This window comes from Falco biarmicus, chromosome 6, assembly GCF_023638135.1.
Source record: "Falco biarmicus isolate bFalBia1 chromosome 6, bFalBia1.pri, whole genome shotgun sequence".
NCBI classification, from domain to species: Eukaryota; Metazoa; Chordata; class Aves; order Falconiformes; family Falconidae; genus Falco; species Falco biarmicus.
This window is the reverse complement of record NC_079293.1, coordinates 56,953,639-56,975,926: the sequence shown is the minus strand read 5'-3', so window position 1 is coordinate 56,975,926 and position 22,288 is coordinate 56,953,639. Positions and strand designations below refer to the sequence as shown.

Genomic DNA, 22,288 nt, shown 5'->3' with positions numbered 1-22,288 from the left:
AAGGGAGAGTGAAATGGACATAAAGTTCCACAGGTAAGTCAAATTATGGACAAAGTGATTTGAGACAATCTAAAACCAGTGGCAACTTGTTGAAATTCCAACTTTGGGTCCTTGGAATTGCTGATACCAGAGCTGGAGAGAGACATGCCAGACAGGCCTACTGTAAAAGTATTTTTCTTGCTCCTACCTAAAAAGGAGCACTTTTTAGGTGCTCCCTAAAAAATCACCTTTGCTTTCCTTTTGGTACAAAATTAGGTGAGCACTTGTTTGTGTGAAGAATGAAAGAGCTGGCAGGTTTGTTGCACCATCCTGGTCCTGGGCACTGTCTGCATTGAGCTATGCTCCCCAGTGGACATAACCCCTCAACAGGGCTTTTCGGAGTAACAGTGAAATTCTGACCTCGCACGTTTCAGAAAGCATCAGGCGCTTTGAAGGTAAACTTCCATACCTCTGTCTGTACCATGTTGATGCGACGGGACCGTAAGGCTTTGACACAGTTGTAGATATCCACAACACCTTCTCTTTCTGCCATATCTAACATGATATCAATCACAATATAACAACCTGTCCGTCCAGCACCAGCACTACAAAAAATTAGTGAATACTGTTAGGAATAGACTCAGACTTTCAAAACTCATTACTGACAGCATTTTTATAAAGTCACTCAGTTCTTTCATCACAACCATCATCTAATTTTTATCTTCTTTCCTCTTCGTAATGTCCTTTAAACCTTTCAATGTGCCCCAAACAACTTTTTCCCATCAGATCTGACCTACTAACAGCAAAAAACCCCAATAAATTTCTTTTCTCCTTTTATCACCCTTCATGTGATCAATACTTCAAGTAAAACAGAAAAGTTAAACTGAAATCTGGAGGAAGATTAAGCTTACGCACTTCAAAATAAAGACAGATCTTGTTTTTTTTTTTTTTTTTTAATAAGATTAAAGATGTTTTTTAAGTGATATATTACAGTAAGAAACTGAAGCGTATGTTACCAGCTAAGCTTTAAGCTGGTTCAGGCAGCACATTCAACAGTATCCAGAAGAATCTTTCTTGATTTATTTCATTTTTAAATAAAGCCACGGACAGGTTTTGCACAGTGAATTCTTAAAATCTGTAAAGGCCGAATATCTACAGAATACAATTAAACATTTGATGATGCTGAAAGGAAATTTTATTTTTTAAGGGACTGTGTCCCAACAACGCAAACCTTGCAAAACTTGCAGAGGAAAACCAACATTCTGTATTTACTTGCTTACTTTGATTTAAATTAATAATCTGAACAGATTTTCATAATTAATAATCTGAACAGACATTATATGCAACACCAAGCTGTCAAAGCAGCTGTAACTACACTTATTCTCGAATGCTGTCACAAAATGTTGTAGGCTACCTAAAATGATAACTTGAAGTATCATATGATTTAGCTGGTGCTGCTCTTGCAGGAAAAAGAAAATCTCTGCCTATTCTATTTAGGAAAAGTGCACTAGAATCTGGTTATTTCCAAACACTGCTGTAGACAGGCAAATTCTACCGCAGTGTGAATTAGGCAATTCAAAAAGGGAACAACAAAACCAAAACACTTCAAAGTGATGGATGTTTCACAAGAGACTACTGTAAATAATCACCTACATAGTTGTGGAAAAAAACAATCTACCTCTTTTGTACACACCTGCAATGGACAACAATAGGCCCTGCACTAGGAGGGTTGGATAATTTGACTCTCCGTATAAAGGAAAGCAGGCCTGTGGCATTGTAAGGAACTCCATGATCTGGCCAGCCAGTAAAATGAAACTGTTTAACTTCACGGATTTCGTTGTAGCCCCTCTGTAAAAGGAAAAAATAAATAACTTATGAAATTCAAATATTTCATAGACTAGATATTCTCTGAGTCAAATCATTATCACACTGATAGGATCTACATGCTGGTTTCATCATTTCACCAATTATTTAAAGCAATGAATGTACGAAGCTTAAAGATGTCATTCTGGGGTTTTTTCCCTTTTGAATTTTGTAAGTTTTACTTTTATCATTAAGTATGCTAGTTTTGCCTCTAATTTTTTTTCATAGTCTTAGATGCAATTTGCATCAACTTTCAGAAGTTTTGCTAATTAAGGCAATGGCCTGCTACATTTACAGGCAAGTATAATGATTTACCAGAAGACCACAACTGTATCACATATATTGCATTCACAGACTTTATTCTTTAAGTGAGATTGACTTAGCGGCATTCAGGACGGAGTGAACAGAGATGAATGCCAGCCATGATTCATAATCCAGTGTTTGAGTCAGCTCAGAAGTGTGGCTACAGAGAAGAGGTGACAGAGAGGGGAGGGTAGCAGTCAATAACATTTCTGGGGAAATTCGAAATCCCACAGTCAGACACATGCTTGGGTAGTGCTGATGCAATGCATCACTCCCATGGTGAGGTAAGGCTGCCTACACACTGTGGACCTGCTAACCAGAAAGAGGCATTTGGTATTGTACAGCAACACGTGCGAGCACAGCCTCCTCCATACCCCTTGGTACCAGGGAATAGTGTTTTGCTGAGCCCTTTCAAAATGTACTCACCCTTCCGAGAGTGAAGGTCCTGACGACATACTCTGCAAGGGGTTCCATCTCTACACAAGTCACTTTGAAGTCCCCATAAACTTCTGTGTCATCAGGCCAGTACTTGTAACACTTGACCTAAATACAAAACGGAAATGCATTTTACACCAAAGGAAAATAAAAGCTTGAGGATACACTACTGCACGTACTGCATTACACCACATTTATTTCCAGAATGACCAGGCACTCGTGTACCTTGTCATGGCTAATGGCTGTGCTGTCAAGTTAAGCGCTAGCTAAAAGGAGTTTTCACTGCTTTACACAGCTGTACTTAGAAGTCAAATTCATTTCTAAATGAGCATTTATATTTTTTTTAGTGCTGAGCTAGGAATACATTTCCACTTATGTTAAACTGGGATGCGTTTCATATCAGCAATCAAACTGTTGCAAGTAATCCCAGACACTTTATATTTCTCCCTGAGGGATGTGTTACTGCTAAACTGTAAATAATTTGCTGATTTCTAGCCACCGATATAGAAGCATATTTGCTCACTAGTCCACTTACTCTGCTCATTTGAGTGACAATATAAAAATCTATTTTGCTGAAATATGAATTTTGGATTCAGACAATTTGTCACTACTCATGAAAGCAACACAGCACCAGTCTATTTCAGAAGTTAGCTTTGGTTTTATACAATACTGCGACTGCAACAATGTCTAGACTGTCCCCCTTCCCCTGCTCTCAGGATGCAGGGTTGTCTTTCAGCAAGACTCTTCTACATTCTGCTGATAGTGTGTCTTGGCAACAGGTTTTTTAGGTTTGTAGCTTTAAAAGAAAATCAAACCAAAAACTTACTCTCCCAACTTCCACTAAATTTGTGACCATGACAACACAAGCTGATTGCTCCTGCCATATCATTCTCCAAAAGTCATACACAGTTTCATGAACTGGACCTGTAAGAAAAGATTCCAGGTAATGCTCTGCAAAAGAATAACAGTCAAAGCAAACACAAAAAATAAAATCCAGTGCTTTACAGAGCTGATACACACTTGCTTAAAGATGAAAGCTTCATGAAACCACATCATCATTCCATTATGCAAGTTTCCAGACTATTGTTATTGCTAACCAATGCTGAATCTTCTTAGTTTAACAGAATTGCCACTTGAAATAAATTAATAGCACGTGTTTCATGTAGCGAAATGCCAGATTGCTTGAAAACTACAAGGACACAGCAATGTGTGACTACATCTGTAGTCACATTTCTAGGTTTGTTTTACATTTGTTAAATATAATGCGTTAAGCTTGAGTTTCTTCAGATGTTCACTGAGGAGATGCCCACACTGGGGTGAAGCATCAGTCAGGAGGGCCGGTGGTACAGATCCGGCACACTTACCATCTAGCTCCCATCAAATTGCACAAGCATGAATAGGTGCTGAGCCATAAACTTCCCACTGAAGGACATTTAAACTAAACTACTTTTCTGTGAAGCAGACAAGAAGCACTTGTTTAAGCTTTGCCTCCTGCTCTTCTGCAGAGATGAGACACATTCCATTGAGTAACAGAGGCTTTTACCCTGTTACATTCATCTCAGAAACAGCTCCCTGACCATGGTCCAGCAGCAGCATAAATATTACTGTATATAACACACATCTGAAGACTCAACCATATTCCTTATGCTTGATCGAAGGCTGCATACAAAAGCAGCAATACATTTTTGTGTCCTTTACGCACTATTATGTGCAATGATTTACATAGTAAACCAGAAATAAAATACAAATGTGGACTTAACTGCCACAGAGAGACCTGTTTAGACAGCTCTTACACAAAAATAAAAAAAACGTGGACAGAAATTCGAGCATCCTGCTTTAAAACAAGCCTTTAGTTTGTCTTTCCTGTGTGCAGCTACAATCAACCAAGGGCACAAATAACTGGATGTTTCCAGCCAGCTGTCTGATTATACTCACAGATCAAATAATGACACATCTAAATCTAGTTATTTTTACTTTAATTCATGGCCTTTGATATTTCAGTGCAATCTTAGACTAATCTATTTGTTTTTCCTCAGTGAGGAGTTTTATCAGAAATACACAATGAATAATTTCCATAGAAATTCAATTTTTTCCTCTAACTCCCCTTTTTATTAGCAAGATGTTATATGATAAAGATTTTCCACACCTCTTCCTACAAAGAGGCTTTGTCTTTCTCTGGCCTTACTTTACCCAGATTTTCTCAGATAGCATTTAATTTATCATTACTATCTTCACTGTCTGCATCCCGGACTAAACCCTAACAATACTCTAACATATTGTAATATGGAAAGAAAAATGCCTCAAGGCAGCTTGAAACTGTTCTCTTCTCTGTCCACACGCCACTTTTCTCTATTCATCTTCATAACTGGAAATCATGGTAGTAGCTTCTGTCTTTTTCAGCTGAATTTATCACTGAAAGAATTGCTCAATAGCTAATCAACATGACAAATTAGTGCTATTTTTGCATTTATTCACATTCCACCTGAACATGCTATGTTAATTTACCATAACACAAGATGACAACTCACAATATTGGATATGCTTTATTTTCATCTACTTCCATTTTACAAAAACACTGCTGGACACTACCGAGAATACTTCACGCTGGCAGATTCTTACCTTGGGTTGCGATGTAGTGACTTGGTCTCTGATATCCCTAAAACAGCAATGTAAGTTGGTTTGAGTACCATATTACTAACAGAAAGGGGAAAATACAAGCATAACGGTACTACAGAATTCTTATCTCTAGACAAAATTTTTAGAACAAACCAATATTTAAGAGCAGCATGAAGCTCAAAACCTAAAAAAACGGTTAATACTGAAAAGGTTTGAATGATAACAGATAAAATGGAAATAAGAACATCTGACTTGAACAGACATTGCAGTGTACCGGGAAGGAGTATTCTAGAGGGGTCCCTTGGCCTAAAAATTAGTTCTCTATTGATATTCTCTCCCCAGCCAAATACATTATTTGAGATTTTGTAAAACTTGTCTTTGCCACCAAATTATCTCAATAGTTCATCTGTGTTCCCAGCTTATTTGATATGGAAAAGTACACACCTTTTGTTTTCTTCTAAACAGAGCAATTGCAAGGCACAAAGAGGTATGTACTCGAGCCATAACTAATGGGAACAGAGCTGGACACTGCGGTGTGCGTACAGAATCGAGGTCCTACCGCAGTGGATTCTTCTGAAAATATTTTGCGCTACTGCACAAAGTGCACATCAGTTATACTGGACATGATGCACAGAAGTATATACACATACATATATAGATAGATTACTCTACACAACTAAACCTTTCCAGTTAGTTGGGTCTCTAGTAGTGCTATCGGTACTGTACAGCATTACTTGTCTGCATGCAAACTACAAGACACAAAGCTGCTGCCCTTGAGGAAATAATTCAGAATATATTTTGACCAGTGCCAGCAACATTAGCTACAAAGAGGAAGGAAACTTGAGTATTGCTGGTGGGAAGACAATACAGAATTCAACAATGTGCAAATAGTGAAGAAATAACTCCAATTATTTTCTAGGTTACAGTTTTATTAGGCCACTTGATTCAAGTATCATATTACAGGGGAGCACAAGTCCTTGGATTCCTGGTATTCACAGGGCGCTATTAAAGTGAAGGATTTCGATGTACCCAAGGAGTTTATATCCTTTTCCACAGACTGCTTCATTATCCTATCTAGAGTGAGAGCACCTTCCTCTGGGGCTTATGAAAAAAACTTCTGAGTATCTCACTCTTGGCTTTACAAGAGACCAGAATTGTATCAGATGGCTCAAAAATTTCTCCTGGAGTCCTTAATATCAAGTCCCAGCTTCAAATTATGCAAGTGGAACCTGTGCTACACTGTTTTAAACTCAGTAATGCTTTCCAGAAGAAGGTAAAAGTGTCACTTTAAAATTGCAAAGTGCCAGTTTTAACTTGTAGCTTTCCTGTCTGGTTATAATGAGATTAAATTCACTCCTAAATAAGAGAAACAACATCCTCAAGGTACTGGATATATTACAAATCTGGGAGAGTTTTCTTTTTTAAGGCCCCAGGCAAAGTATCACAGGCCTAACACTTCACACAGACGGCCATGTTAAAATATCAAAATAAAAAGAAAGCAATATACCTGGAGCTAAATCCTTATATCCTGGAAAGTTGAGAGGGTCTTAAATAATTTAACAACTAACAGTGGACAGGAAAAATTAGTAAGGTGTAATTATAAGGAAAGGTAACCAAAGCCATGTATTTTAGAAATGCTTGTACTGGCTATTCCAGTATCTTTCAAATTACTTTGAATACAACAATTTATTTATTTCTATGGTGTTAATTAGGTAAAAGTTGTATTTTGTTAATCAAAACACCTGGCAGAATTTTTTCAGATTTCCTGTTTATACCAATTTTTTTTAAGTTTATAATTTAATTTCTATTTTAATCAAAGTCTGGAGTTTCAAACTTTAGAGGCTTTCTGCAGTAATGAGGAAATTTCTACTAAATTAAAATATTTTTATCTATCTATATACGTGTATATACTTTGTAATACCTAAATTAGCACCTGAAGAGAAACGTCAGCTAAATATTGTTTGTCTAAATCATTGTTAAAAACAAACACCACCCCCCTGCCAAAGGCCATCATCCTTCCCTTTTTGCCAAACATATATTAAGACTACTTCACAGGTACATTTTCAGACAACTACAGTACAGCACACTATCCAGCTTCTCACATATAAATGAGAAGGGGAAAAGAAAAGCTAGTGGCCAAAATCATCATTAAAAAAAAAAAAGCAAACAGCAAATTCTCTTTAACAGACAGGTTCATCTGAGGTATGTAACAATATCTAATAATATTCAGAGCTATGTTAAAAGGCTAAATTATTTTTTCAAAACAGATACAAAAAATATTCACACAAAAGGAAATTTTTAAAGGAACAGATGAGAGAAATTAGATGAGGCATGCATAGTTATCAACTGATAAAAATAGAAGAGGAAATTAATTAATTACAATATCTATATTACATATTTACAATAGGATGCTGTTATTCACATATAGTGGTACTTACATCCCTGTACAGCCAAATCTACAGCCCAAACCAAAGTCAGATGTGAAAGAAAGCACAACAATGTCAGTGAGTACTAGGACGTAGAACAAGGAAAGTGTACATTTTGTTCTTAATAAAAGAAAGCTTTCAATAACTTTGTAGGCATAACATGCAATAGTTTCACATAGAGAAGCTGGTAAATTGAGAGGGAGAAAGCTGTGCAATCCACTCACATCTATGTAGTTGGCATTAATGTAATCTGAAGATGGGTCATCTTCAACAGGTTGCAAAATCACCCTGGAGTGGTCATCTGTAAAAACCAAGTGGTTACGGTGCCTTTTTGAAGTGTGATTTTAAGTAAGATTTTACGGTAAGTCATCTAGAAAAGCAAAATCGGCTGGCACAAGCACCTCACCATTTACAACCCTTAAGTAGTAAGCGTTTACACAGAATTACAAAGAACCAGTTTGTCTGAGGTCTCCAATTACTTCAAAAACATTCACTAAACTTCATTAAGTTACCTGAAAGGTATCACACTGTTACACATGGTTAAAAAGACACAAAGAAACCAGGTTACTTGCTCAAAGTCCCTTTTAACATCAGCTCCACTGATGGTAATCTAGAAAAACAAAAATCCTGATTACTGTTTCCTTATTTCTGACCCAGCCTGCATAAGTTCATACTGAGACAATAAGAAAACCAAGGAAGTCACAACATAGAGGTTAACAATGCACTTGGGATTTGATGAAGAGGTAACTCTACACGCACTTCTCCGGTAGCTTCATTCCTGCGTGTTCAATTGCATTTGTAAAACAGTAACAAATTGCGAATTACAGAATTAACATCCAAATGAGTGCTAGCTTGTCGCTGTTAACATGCTTACCACAGCTTGCACAACAGAGATGCAAATGTGAAATTCAGTCTGAGTTATAAAAGGAAGAAAGTTGAACTGTGAAGGACAAAAACATGCTGGAAAAGGCACTGTCCTCCTCGTCCGCTTGGGGTATTAAGCAGCACGCCACTGGAGACTTGTAAAGAAAGAGAGAACACGGCACAAGTAACACATGACTACAGCTATATCGCTCAAACCAAGCACACCGATACTCACATGCTATAATGTTTCCATAGCGGTTCTTTGTTCTGTTTTGATCCTTCTTAGCGACATCCCAAGAAGCTGACTGCCCCTCAAAGAAACTCTATAAATAAAAATGTTCCGAAAGAAAACATTCTGACCATTAATTTATCTCCAAAAATAACAGTTTAAAAGAACTGCCCTACCACAAAGTCAGCTCAGCTTTGCTCGTCCACTCTGGTCACCCAGGCGGGACCATGGTGCAGAAACGTATCTAGAGAAGAAGGGAGGCCCTCTCCCTCTGACTGCTACAGGTCAAATGGGCATGTCACTGAGGGACTCCAGAGGGATTTCAAATCCTGGAAACGCTGGAAGGCTAAACTTGCTTGGACATACTTGCTATGGAGGAACAACAGTAAGCTGTGAAAGCACAGGGAGACCGACCACCTTTCTTACAAGGCACCATAATATACAGCCTGCTTACTACAGCATTACATTGCTTTCCTCATATTGCTTAGTAAAATGGCTTTTCTTCCTACAGAACCCTCAGGAAGCCTACTCTGCCAATGTTTATTGTTAATGTTAGTTTTCCTCATATCCCTCCCTCTGGCCACTAGCAAAATTATTCTACATTTTTAAACCCTTCTTAAGAGTTTGAAGTCTCAGAAGTGATAGAAGCAGCTTTTATTCCTCCTCGGCTTTTTCTTCATTGCCCGTAGATATTGTACAGCTGTTGCATGTCTATGCTATTCTTTCCTTCCAGATGCTCTCTTATCCTGATCTGGGTAAGTTACCTCCAGAAAGTACACAGTAGCCATGGAAACAAAACTTTAATGTACATTCAGAAGCCCAAGCCCGGGCAAAGATGTCGTATATGGTAATAGAAGCAGCAGCAAGCAGGAAAGCACCTGATGTGGCACCAGGGACCACCCTCCCCCCAGCACTGGTTGACACTTGGGCTCAGCCCTGAAGTTAGGCAGAGCATAACAAAGCGTATTTAAGTAAAAGAGAGGAAAAGAGAATATTCTTTTAAAAACCACACATTTATTTATTCCAGTGATTATGTTACAGTAGAGACAGCTGCAGAAAGGAGAGAAGGTTGAAAACTGAGTCAGAAGAGATTACTTACTCAGAGAAAACTCATTTTAAACCTAGCTGTATTGCAAGTGACCTTGCCATTACCATTCCCATCTTTACTGTGTGTCCTGCCTGATACTCTAATCCCAAAGAATCACAACAGATTCAGAGATCAGAAGCAAAATGAATCTGTACTCATCTTCTACATCCCGTGCAGGGAATTTTTTGCTTCATTTTAACATTAAAGTTGTAAGTAGACATGCTCAGGCAGGTCTAATTAGAACTTCCAAGATGTTACTACCCTCAGCATGTTTTCACTACTTCTTAGCTGGAGTTTAGTCCCAGTATTGTCCTACTGGGATGCTATAATAAATCATGAGAGTGCTTCCAGTCAGTGCTTTGCGCAAAACCAGCCAGGTTAAATCTTTAACCTAATCCAGGATATCTGCACTGAAGGTGGCTCAGAAAGCTCACATAACTAATTACAGCATTTCAACTAAAAAGCAGCAATAAAAGGGTGGCAACTTCTTACAGTATGTTGAAAAAATTCAGCAGGGCACATGTTCTTATACCCTAGGGAACATACGTAGTTCTTTCTCCAGGCATTTGTAAAGGCTCAGACCATTAGACTACTTCACTATTTCACTTTTGGGTTACATGCATAGGAATCTTATGCCTGCTTATTTTTCTCTGTTTTTCACTTAAAACCATGACATTTAGTTGCATCCTTTTGCAATGCAATGCAAACAAAAGGATGCCCCTTTCAAAGGGATTTTTCCTAGCAAAAATCCACCACTGAAGATCTCACCTCATACTCCTCTTTAAATCCATAGCTGTCAGAGGTCTTCATCAGGTTAATATGCTGCAGGAGATCAGCCACCCTGATGGCAGGGTGCAGCTGCCCAGTCTGGTATGGGGATTCTGTGCCTTCACAGAGGTAACGAGGGACATCCAGGAGCCGGCTGGACTCTGCTGTTGCACTGTGGTTTTCATCTGTATTCACAAGAAATCAATGCGTTAGGTACCTGCAGAGCAATAACACCTGCTGCTACACATATCACCATCTATTTTCAACGTCTTCCTTCAAAAACATGTCTAATTTCTGAGAATGCAGAGCACTTACTCTCAAGCACATAAACACTGTGAAGTACATAAAGGAATTTAACTGCAAACACATACAAAAGTTTGCAATCCTTCATCCCGCAATAAAGATGTCTGAAGGGCATTTTATTTGAAGCTACAAAACTTTATGACGTTAATGTACATGGGAACTCCAGCCTCTATCACCTAAAGTAACTCTTTTAATAGCTAATATGTATCAACAGCAATACTACACCTTAAACAATAAATTAGAATAAGTCTGTAGTGGTATCAGCACATCATTTGTCTGAAGCCAACAAACAGTAAATTGAGATCCCAGTAAAAAAGAGAAGCAATTGCGTTACTGCTTCAGAACACCACCTCCATTTAGGAAGACGAATCAGCACTTCAGAGTGGTCATTTTAACCCAGGTATTTTAGTAGAGAAATGAAAATGTTGAGTGTGCTGATTTCAGCTGCAGTTTTTGCTCTGTATAAACAAAGAAGTATCTACTAATGCCCTATGCTACACCAATCCTGTTATCAAAACCAAATGTCAAAACGGCATGAAGTGATTACATTTTGTCAATCCTTTCTGTGAAACAGTGTTTGTTTGTGGTTTTTTTTGGTTGGTTTTTTTTTTTTTTTGGGGGGGGTGGGGGTGTTGTTTGTTTGTTTAAATTAGCAATCAGCAGTTCAAATGAACTTAAAGAGATAAAAAAAAATCTAATTGAAGCCTTTTTGGAAAGTACCTACTGAAATTAGAATTGGATAGCTGACCCCTCCTACACTTCTTTGAAATCAGTCTACCGTCTTCCTTGCAAAGGATTCAGATTAGGAAGTAAAACACTCTAGGAAAAAAATGAACACCTCAAGGGTTGTGTTTTCTACAGTTCGCCAAATGCAAACCCCATTAATGCTTTCTGAAATGAGATCTCCTAGTAAAGACTAGGAGTAAAGACTCTTTAAGCTGTCACACAAGTTGCTAATTTCAGTACATGCATGCCTCACTAAACTGCTTAATAATGTGAGTGGCATGCAGCAGTCACTTTTTATTGTAGTGTAACCCATATTAAAACATACACATTCTAAACTACTTCAGGATTTGCAGTTCTCCCCATTCCTCGCAGAATACTTACCAGTAATAGGCACTTTAACCCATTGAAGCAGCAAAAAACAGTGAGTGAACAGAACATAAGAAATTTATTTCAGGACTATATTAGAAAATGACTAAAAAAAATGTCATTAAAAATTGTTAAAGCTTCACAATAGGTAACAATGAAAGCCATTTTAAAAATATAAGGGCCACATTATTATGCCATCACTGAAATGACAGGGAGTTGAGAAAAACAAAATTGTCATACTAAATTAGTGCTAATGTACACAGAATGGAAAGTAGCATTAATAACCTATACAGGAAGAAAAAGGAACCTGGTACAGCTACAAATAAGAGCTTCATATAAATAACATGTTCTACAATGTAGTGCCCATAAAATTTTGTTCATCTCTAAATAAAACAGAGGAAAACTGTTTGGTGATGCTGGGCCAAGTGAGAGCTATGTGGAGATAGAGTAGGCTGAATGGTCTAGTTCCAATGGAACAAGATTGCAGGTGGGTACCCAACCCCTTCTCTGTGGTGTGTCCAAAAGCTCATCTACTTCTCTCCACTATTTCAGTCCATGCCATGAAAAATATTACTTCTTCCAACTAGCATTGTTCTGCTTATTCCAGGAGACTGTCATGCCCAAAACACCATTACCAGTAGATGGAAATGCAGACAGGAACTATTAAAATGTTCTTCAATTAATTCCTTGCCCTTGCTGTGCACAGCTGCCTGTATCTGCATCTGCCACAATGTAGTGGCAACACACTGACCTTTGGAATATGCTTATAGCCTGAATGAGCTATTAGGAATAGCTTGACAAGTATCACCAGATAGTATCTCTGTAGCTTGTAAGTGCCTGAAATGAAGCTAAAAGAGACAAGAAGATCTTAGAAGAACTTCAGGAAAACATCCATTTTTTATAAATCCATTGATTTACTTTCAGTAAGTATTCAGAATTACTGAGTCTAACCCTTTGCTCTTTCAGAGTCATCTATTCCACCACCCCTCATAAACTTCTTAAACCACCTGGTTAGGCTTCCTTGGACCCAAAGTGGAAGGCTCCAGCATCTAACTGCTCTGATGGTTATAAACTTTCTAAGACACTACTGTAGTCAAGAGAATGGCATTTGCAACATTATCAAAAGGAAATGGGCAGAATATGACTTGATAAATCTCTTACATGCTGAGTATACCCAGCCTGACAAAGACCAAAGACTACTCACAAATAGCAATTTGCTGTTGGTCTCAGAGGACGCTTTACATGAAGATCTGCAAAGACTCCTCCTGGGTATATTTTTATCAATATTTTTACCCACAGCTCGCACAGTGGGATAGAAAATGCCCTGACAGTACGGGCAGAGGGCACTGAGTGGTAAAGCCTCACACACACTTCACAAGTACAGGATCAGATTTCAAAGTTATCATGATTATTTGGGAGACAATGCAAAACTCAACAAGGTGAATTAAACAGTGAATGCAACATACTGTATGTAGGAAAGGGAAGTCAAATACATAACTACAAAATGGAGTAATGGACTGAGTAATGATAACTGGGATTTTAGCGGGTAACTCAATACAAATCAGCAATATGAGTGCAATAAAAAGGACAAAATACAGTTCAGGTAGCAGGAACGCTACAAGTAGGGCATGGAGGTACCTATTCCATTCATCTCAGCATTGAAACGACTTCTAAGAACTGTATGTGATTTGGGGCACCACTATTTAAAAATTCAACCTATGAGTTGGAAAGTGTTTAGAGGAAAAGAATGATAACAAGTTTAGAAAATGTCAGCTACAAGACGCGAGTGAAAGAACTCAGTTAAACTCAACTAGAAGAGAGACAACTGAGGACACATAAGCCTTTCGATGGTTAAAAGACTGTTTTAAAAGGACAAGAGTGACTCAGTTCTCCATATTTTCTATGAGTGTCTCAAAAGCAAATGTCTCAATCCATAGCAAAGAAGATTTAGTCTAGATTAGTCTAGTTAGGAAAAACTAGGAGTGAGCAGTGCTAATACTCAGTCGTAACACCCACTTAGTAGTAATTAATATTCAGAAAATTGAGCTTTGGGTCCCCATTAACACTAATATGCATGTGAATTTTATTTTTACTTAGGAGAAGTAAGGCACTGGAACATACCACTGCAAGAACAGAATTCTCCTCACTATGAATTTTTAAAACACAATAGACAATCAACTGCCGGAAGAGTCCGCATTATACATATAATGTCTCATCTCAAAAAAAGAGGAGGGATTAAATTGCCTCAGGTCCCTTTAAGCTTTACTTCTAGGAATCTAATTTTCAGCTTTAGTTTATATTTATGTCCACTTCTTGATACTTGTCTTTTATCCTAAACCAACCTCAGCAACTGACTGAAACTCAGTACTGCACATTGTGTTTCTCAAACCAAGAACTCGGGCACAAATGATACTTTTATCTTTGTATTTATTTTTTTTTTTTTTAAACCCCACCCAATACATGCATTTAGTGTAGATGCAACAGAAATAAGCAGCTTGGCCACTCCCAACATCGGTTCTTTTTAAAGTAGGCACAAGCTGAAAAACTTACTAGTTAAGGTCAATTGAAATATGTAATTAATATAGGTATATGGGAATATTTGTACAGAATTTACAAAGCTGTTTCTTCTTGGATATTATGGAATTTTTTCACTTTTCTATTTTTCTTTTAATTCTTGTTACTTCATTAGAAAATTGAGCTTTCTGTGTCAAATAATGCTAATAAGGATCTGAATTTTATTTTTATGTATCTCAACAGAGGTCTAGTTTCACATGTCAGTTCATTGGAACTCAGTTTGAACGCTCTAGGGAGAAAAGTTTTAGTATTTTCCATTTACCTATTTCCTTATTTACTCTTCAGTTAGCACGGACTAGGAAAAACTTCCTAATGAGAACATAAAATAATTTTTATTCTAAAAGCAGTGTCAGTTTAATTCTGAATTGATAAACTGAGTGTAGAGTTATTTCCTGACAACAGCATAGCTATCTCTTACATAAAAAAAAAAGCTGTTTCAACGTTCAGCCATGCAAGGAGATGAAACTCATGCAGGAATGGATAATGAAGGACTAGGGTCCTCACCTAACACAGCTGTCGGCACAAGTGGATCATTGGGCACTGTAGGAAAACAAAGCTCATGAAGAAATACATTACCCTCAATTTGTGTATTTTTATGAATAAAACCAATATACTTCACAATATAACCAAATGATAACTAAAACCCATTAATTTTGTTACAACAGAAAACAGAATGAATACACAGTTCCAGAAAGCATCCTGAATAAAAGAGGAATGAAAGGCAATGATTTTGGACTTCAGAAATGTAATGATAAAGGCAAAGAGATTCTTACTGAAATGAAATAAAGAATCCATTACATGCAATTTAGTTTATGAAAGGGCTCCTCTTTCACTATAGTTCGGTTGCTTCACAGTAAAGATTCACTTTCATAGAACCAACTCTTTATTTTTAAACCCATTCTCTCATGTACTTGAATAGCTCATCTCAAAAGAGAATGGTATTTCTTTAAAGTCTTCAGGTAATTAAAAAAATATACATATTTACAGTTAATAGCTTTTTTTATGTGCAGTGCCAAAGATATTACTCTTAATGAGTAGAGCAAAATTACAGATATAGAGATGCAGATGTTCAAATGAAATTAATAGAATTAATAGAATTAAGTTATCACTAGAACTGTGCAGAGACAAATGTAGTTTTGGGCAGGAAATGGCAGAATCCAAAATTTGTTTTTGTTCCAACCTGGAACATAAATTTAAAATATCAACAGCTCTGTGACAAAACTGAGCTCCCGTTCTCAAGCAATCTGTCTAGAAGTTTGTTGCATAGCAGGAAACTCCGTAAGCTTGGAAGGTTCTTTGCTTCAGCACAGATGATGGTCAGGACTGAATCCTCCAACACCCAAAAAATCAGATACTGGAAAACAGTGATGCCATACTTCTTTGCCAACCAACTAGGACAGCTGTGGTGGCTGGGGCTCATGGGCTCTTGACATCACGTCAGGCTACTTGGAAAACTGTCCAAGTGCCTGGCAGCCAGGGCTCACTAATAGCCCTGTAGGTTCCTGATGGGTACTTTCCCTGGGATTCACCATAACTTAGTCCAAAACAAGCTGTCTTTGCAAACCTGCCTCCACAAATTTCAACACCAATAAGACATCAAACTTCGGAGAACTTTCAAATGACTCCAGCCAAAACTGTGGAGAAAAACTCACCGGCTGATATTAAACTCCTATTTATAATTGGTTACGAGACACTTAAAATGTTAGCGCACCACAGTTTGGTAAGCTTCAATAAACTGAGCAATAAATCCTCCTCCAAAATCCATTTCCCTTATAACAATCAGGAAAGAACTTAAGAGCCTTAAGGGGTTTATTTTGCTCAAGCACGGTAAGCAGTATTGGGAGGCAAGAGAAGGGAGATGGAGTGCCATTCCCAAAAGATGGCAATTCAGAAGCGGCTCAAGCTGCCCAGATCTGTTCGAAGCCAAGCCACAAGGCCATGTGGCTCTGAGAAGGTCAGCTTCCCGCCAGCTCCATGGCAGAACTGTGTCCCTTTGTTAAATCAAAACACACTAGTTTTGAGATATTTAGAGTCTGCCAGTGGAGTATCTTGTCTTTGTGCAAGGCACAGTGCAGATGCTAGCAGGCAAGCATACTGGACAGTGCTAGTTATAATTCAGACACTTAACAGTCAGCAATCCAAACTGCCAAACTTTGTAAAAACCAGACAGTTGGAAAATCTACAAAAAAGGGATACAAATATAGAGCAAATTTGCAGATACATTAACAAGCTTGTTCCTAAACTTCACAAACAGCAATGAAAATTGTCAATGTTTCCTTCTGTTATAACATTCTTACTGCCAAAAGAAAGAAATTAATTTGGACTTCATATTATTATTCATTGCAGACATGGTGTTATGTTGTAATATTTCACATGTTGGTATTAAAAATCCTCATGATGGAAAACTCAATTTCAGATTTTAATTGAGATACTCTAGAGGTGTAATATTTTCCCTAGAACATGTATCAATGCATACTGAAGTACATGTAAACATTTAAATAATTGGTCACATACCAATAAGGATAACATAAGAACATCTCTACTCAACCTGTGGGTTTACCAGTGTTTCTAGAAAACCTGGAGCTTACAATAATTTTCCTTAAAGAGTATAATTGTTTTCCATGTTTCCAAATTCACCTGCACTCCAGAAAATCTGCCACTGTCATACTTACATCTGGGGCTGAAGTTATGAGAGTCCATAAATGTGATTGAAAGGGGATCCTCTGCATGCAGGGTGCTCTGGTCAGCGTAACTCCGATCCATTGCATTCACCATGTGTGTCATCTCCTGGCGGGTGGTCCCCATGGCATCCTTGCGCTTCTTTGCAAGTTTGCTGCCCAGCCAAAAAAAAACAAACACCCAAACCACCTTAATATTTGATGAACATTGATGTCTACAGTAATCATTATCTACAATCCTGAGTGACTGAAAAATTTGGCTGATTTTCCTGTGTACAACTTTTCCAGAGTGAAATTGATAAAACTCCGCACCCTGCTATGAAAAAGTCACAATTGTGTGTTTTCTGTACATACACAAATGCTGTAATAGAAGTGCTAGCTTCTGTACCCTGGTGATATTTTTTTTTCCTGCAGTGTAATTACACTAATATAAACAAATTACAGAATATAATTACATTTTAACTGAAATGATAAATAACAAGCATCTGCGCATGCAGTTTTATCAACCATCTCCATTTAAATCGTGTTTTGATTTCATAAATGGATAATTCATTCCCCTTGCTTGCCTTGTTAGGAAGAAATTATTTAACCTTCTGAATTACTTTGTTAGGCAAAACCTCTATGAAATAACAAAAGAAACATAATTATTTAATACGGATTCATATTACCTTTTATGTTAAAAGTTGTTCTTCCCATTCAGTACACAAGATACAACATGATACCATACTTTGTTCCCGACACTAAACTTTGGTTCTTTAAAAAATGAACACACACCTCCTCACTACTCCATCCTTGCATGCAGTTGGGAACATCTTAAATTTTGACATTAACAGTCTTACACTCTGAATGTATCACAGTTAAACAGCAACCTAATCTGTATGACTAAATCCCCAAATTAACAGCCAATGCCCTTAAAGTGCACGCTTCAGAAATATATCTTTATGCTTTCCTTTTGACAAAGAACTTGAAGTGATTTTCACTGTCTCCAAAAGTCAGACGGAAGCAGATAATATATTTTAATTATCAGTTAAAGTCTACTCCTCTTAAAGCATATATCTCAAGTAATAAGAAGTATGCAGAGCAGCATGAAGTGCACCTTGGTTCTGCAGGAACCTCTGACATATATTAGACTGTTCTGAAATCTCCTTGTTTTCATCTGAAGTTGTGACTGCAATATAGTAGGTAGCCAACCTGCTTATTTGGATAAATCTGACACCAAGTGGGAGAGGCACAATCATCATTGAAAATACCGGGTTCTTGAAAATGTATGTTTAAACCATAGCTTAGCTTCACAAGCTTTTTCTGCATAAAATATCATCAAATGTCCTGTTAACTCTTTAGACAGTTATCTTACGTTTTTCTGACTAAACAGACTGCTTGTTCTTCCTCTATTCTCCAATAACTTTTGATATTCTGTACTGCATTCTAATAGTAGATAAGAGGAATATTAGTGTAAATTACCCATCCATTTACCTGTTAAGTCTTGGGAACATCTACCAGAAAAGACCTACACCACTCTCTAGGGCAGGAACACTTCATGTTGTTTCATATTTAAGAAAATGTTAGAGGACTGTTTCTTAATAGTCTTGGCTCACAGTAAGGGACCACAAAGTTGGATATAGAGGGACAAAGCACTTTGGAAAATAACAAAGATTCTTTCACCAGACTCATCTCCTTATGTTGTTGTCCTGTCTACTGTCCACTCCACCCCCCACTTCCCCCCCCTCCCCATTTACAAATTGATTAGTTGGAAAATTACTACTCAATAATGCCCTCACTACAAAAATCCCAAAGGTGGTCTCTATAACTATCTTTTTTTTTTATCAAACCCTTGTGGTATGCATGAGGGTTCTGTGTGTATCAGCTGTTCAGTAAGAACTGAAAAAAAACCAACAGTGACAGTGGGATGCCCTCACTAAAATGCTTTATTTTATAAACTTACTCCAAAGATTACTTAAGAAAAGCTGGTTTAAAACGATACTCTGGTCAAACAAATGAAGACCATCAGAACTTCCAGAAGTGAAACTGCTTGAGCTTTATAACTCGTTCCCAATACTATCAAAGCTTTCACAAAACCGGCATTGCTAGTTCAAACTGGTTTTTTAAGTTTCAAAGCCTTTCAGTCACTATACTTCAAAGTATTTCAGTCTCTATACACTAAAGACCACCTTTTTCTAGCCACCTCAGAAATGGAACAAAAGACTATTACATCTCATCTCTTGACTATATTAAGCCTTACTTTGAAGCATCAATTTGTAATCGAACTTGCTAGCTATGCTAAATAGATCAACAGCTATTAAGACTTTCAAGCGATTAGCTTATTACAGTAGCTAGTTTCTTATGCTCTGCTTCAACTCCTAAAAGGGCCCATTGTGCTGTAGCACCGCAACCCAAAGCTGCTGCGAAATGGGAGGACAGCTTTATTGTTCAACAGCACCAGGCTCCCTCGGGGTTTGACTTCTTTTTCCTTTCCTCACTCAGCCAAAGGCACATACAATCTATGCTTCATGATAGTTAAGCAAATGGTTAGGTTAAAGTACTCGAGGCTGACAGAAAGCTTAAATGATTCTCATTATCTGCTAAAGGATCCAGTTGGGTGAACCTGTGCAGGTGGGTGTTTCAGTGGGAGCTGGAGGGGAAAAGTGCTCCATCATAGGATGAAACCGTGCGGTTAATTATCTTGAGCTGAAGCAAATTTAACAAGGAAATTATAATTTATCACAATAAGCTGGAGAATGGCAGATAGCTAAGCCAGCTTAGCTTTTTTTTTTTAAATATTTTATTTTAAGTTTGTTTAAAGAAGTCAACTAATCTGCTTAAAAATGTGGAAAAGCATCATCAGACACCACCAGTTCATCAAGGCACTTGAGTACACTCTTAGATCCCCTCTGAAGTCAAGGGCTTTATGCATTTATTTAAAATTAAGAACGTGTGTAACTCCTTTGCTCAAGCACAGCCAAAACTGCTGCAGACCTCACAAAAACTCACTTGGTCAAGATGTATAAAAAAAAGTCAGTTTTGCTCGTGCAAACCAATGTCATAAAGATCCACACTTTAAAATGTATATGCAAAGCACTTCACAAACAACAAATGCAGACCACTTCACAAAAAATATTTCTCTGAATAAAAAAAAAGGTTGGTAGTGCAGAGGCAGATGGGTTGCTTTGTCACTTGTAGGGCACAGACCTATTTTTTAAAGGTTTGGCATCTGTCTACGATCCGCGTAGGAGAAGTAGTGCATAGGATCACTCCTGAGCTGATATGTTAGGAAAGAACAATTTGTGATTTACGAGCACAGTTCCCTAGCCAGGAAATGGGAAAAGAGTTTTTTTCTGTAGTGTGATGTGTCACTGTGAATCATAACGCAAATAAATTATGATTACAATAAAGTAAAATGATAGTTATGGGAAGAACTGTAGCAAAAAGCAAAAGTCTCAATATACAGTTAGAAATACAATATCCCTTTAAAAAAAAACAGGGTAAGAATAACATGAACAATGATACAAGCAATTTTTCAAGCCTGAGGATAAAGAAAAGTATCAATAAAAGTTCAGGAAAATTATAGAGACTGTTTTTTCTTTTTTAAAAAGGGATACTGCATCTTTAAAACATGTAAAATAGTAAGTCACCCATATTCTACTTACAGATAGTAGGAGTAAGAATAGTAGCTCCTCCTGGCAAGCAAATCACAGACAGTGGAAAAAGAGAAGCAATGGTGAATGAAAAGCGTGACTCTGTCACATTCAATAAAGCAGAGAAATGTGCATTTAAAAAAAAAAAAAATTGAAAAAATTATGTTTCTTTGGTTAGCATTTCAACTTGCTCATGCACAAACTAGCCTTACTTTGCCATGCAATTAAAAAAAAATACACTAGCATATAAAAATGATTTGTTTTTTAGAAAGATCACTTGAGAAAATTACATGCTGAGATTTCATTTATTGCAAAAAATTTTGAAAATTAAATGGATTGTGTATTTTCAACATGCACTTCAGCATAATATAGTGATTACCACCTAGATGTCATGACAAATGAACAGCTGTGTACAAATCTTGTGCAGTAAATAGGCTTTTTACTTTTCAGTTACAAAAACTAAAGATTCCATTAATAAATACGTTTAATCAGGAAACAAATTTTAGGTCATTCATTTTAACATCTTTATCGGTACACAGGTGTATACATATATGTTTGTATGTGTACTATGTGTAGCTATATGAGTACACACATTTTAAAGAATGCACATTTACAACAGATATGTGTGTACTGACATATATACCACACATTTCCTGAATGCAAACATATGCTTTCTATTTTAAAATCTTACAATTGGAAATGCTGATGTAGTCATGCTAAGCATTAAAAACATGGAACGTAAACAAATGGAAGGAAATGAAGGACATTTGGCAATAGTCCAACAATGACTTTGAAAATAAAAATGGCATTGCTTGTTAAAGATGCAGTATCCCTTTTCTTAGCTGGTTTGATTACTCCAGTAAAACTCTGTAAGAGCTGTTAAGAGCTTCATTTGGGAAAACTTCAAACCAATTTGTACAAAATGATCAGGCAAAGCCTAAAACATCTCAAGCTCATGAACAAAACTGCTTAGCACTCCATTTTTCAATAAAATGTAATGTTGGCATTTAATCAGTTTGAGATAGTGATGGCTGTGCATACGTTTTAATAAACCAATGAAAATGCGGAAACCATTGTTTTATCGACTTTTCCATGTAATAAGCTGTGGTCAATTCAGATACCAAAAGGGATACTACATAATGGATCACTAAATATGTACACTACAGAAGATGATTCAAACGGATCGGTTTTCAGTCCCACCACAACTAAGTGAAGTGTGCTTATGTATGTGTGAATGTGTCAGGGTTTTTACAGCTGTTCCTGGCTTTGTGACATGAATTGCCCTGATTCACTAGATGGACTGAATTAACTCGGGTATACAAAGGTTTTCTACGCTTTTTGTAAGAGACCTTGACTAAACCTGATATTAAAAAAAACAAACTTGCCCACTTCCCCTAAGTGGAGGGAGGTGAGGAAGGGAGAATGGCACACCTATAACA

At 37.2% G+C, this 22,288-nt stretch overlaps 1 protein-coding gene across 6 annotated transcripts in view; it reads right to left on the bottom strand.

The window, feature by feature from the left end:
* The window catches only part of PTPRK (protein tyrosine phosphatase receptor type K), a 412,154-nt gene that overhangs the window by 13,159 nt on the left and 376,707 nt on the right, over positions 1 to 22,288 (bottom strand). For 2 of the 6 annotated variants that reach the window (XM_056343552.1, XM_056343553.1), the window contains exons 15-25: positions 17,212 to 17,372; positions 15,044 to 15,079; positions 10,571 to 10,755; positions 8,722 to 8,809; positions 7,847 to 7,923; positions 7,635 to 7,652; positions 5,200 to 5,236; positions 3,407 to 3,504; positions 2,572 to 2,688; positions 1,673 to 1,827; positions 449 to 584 (exon numbers count right to left, since the gene is read on the bottom strand). In XM_056343552.1, coding sequence (XP_056199527.1) covers positions 449 to 584; positions 1,673 to 1,827; positions 2,572 to 2,688; positions 3,407 to 3,504; positions 5,200 to 5,236; positions 7,635 to 7,652; positions 7,847 to 7,923; positions 8,722 to 8,809; positions 10,571 to 10,755; positions 15,044 to 15,079; positions 17,212 to 17,372 — 1,108 coding nt within the window. The remainder of the gene's footprint in view (positions 1 to 448; positions 585 to 1,672; positions 1,828 to 2,571; positions 2,689 to 3,406; positions 3,505 to 5,199; positions 5,237 to 7,634; positions 7,653 to 7,846; positions 7,924 to 8,721; positions 8,810 to 10,570; positions 10,756 to 15,043; positions 15,080 to 17,211; positions 17,373 to 22,288) is intronic. The other 4 variants (XM_056343557.1, XM_056343558.1, XM_056343554.1 and 1 more) reach the window with 3 other exon arrangements.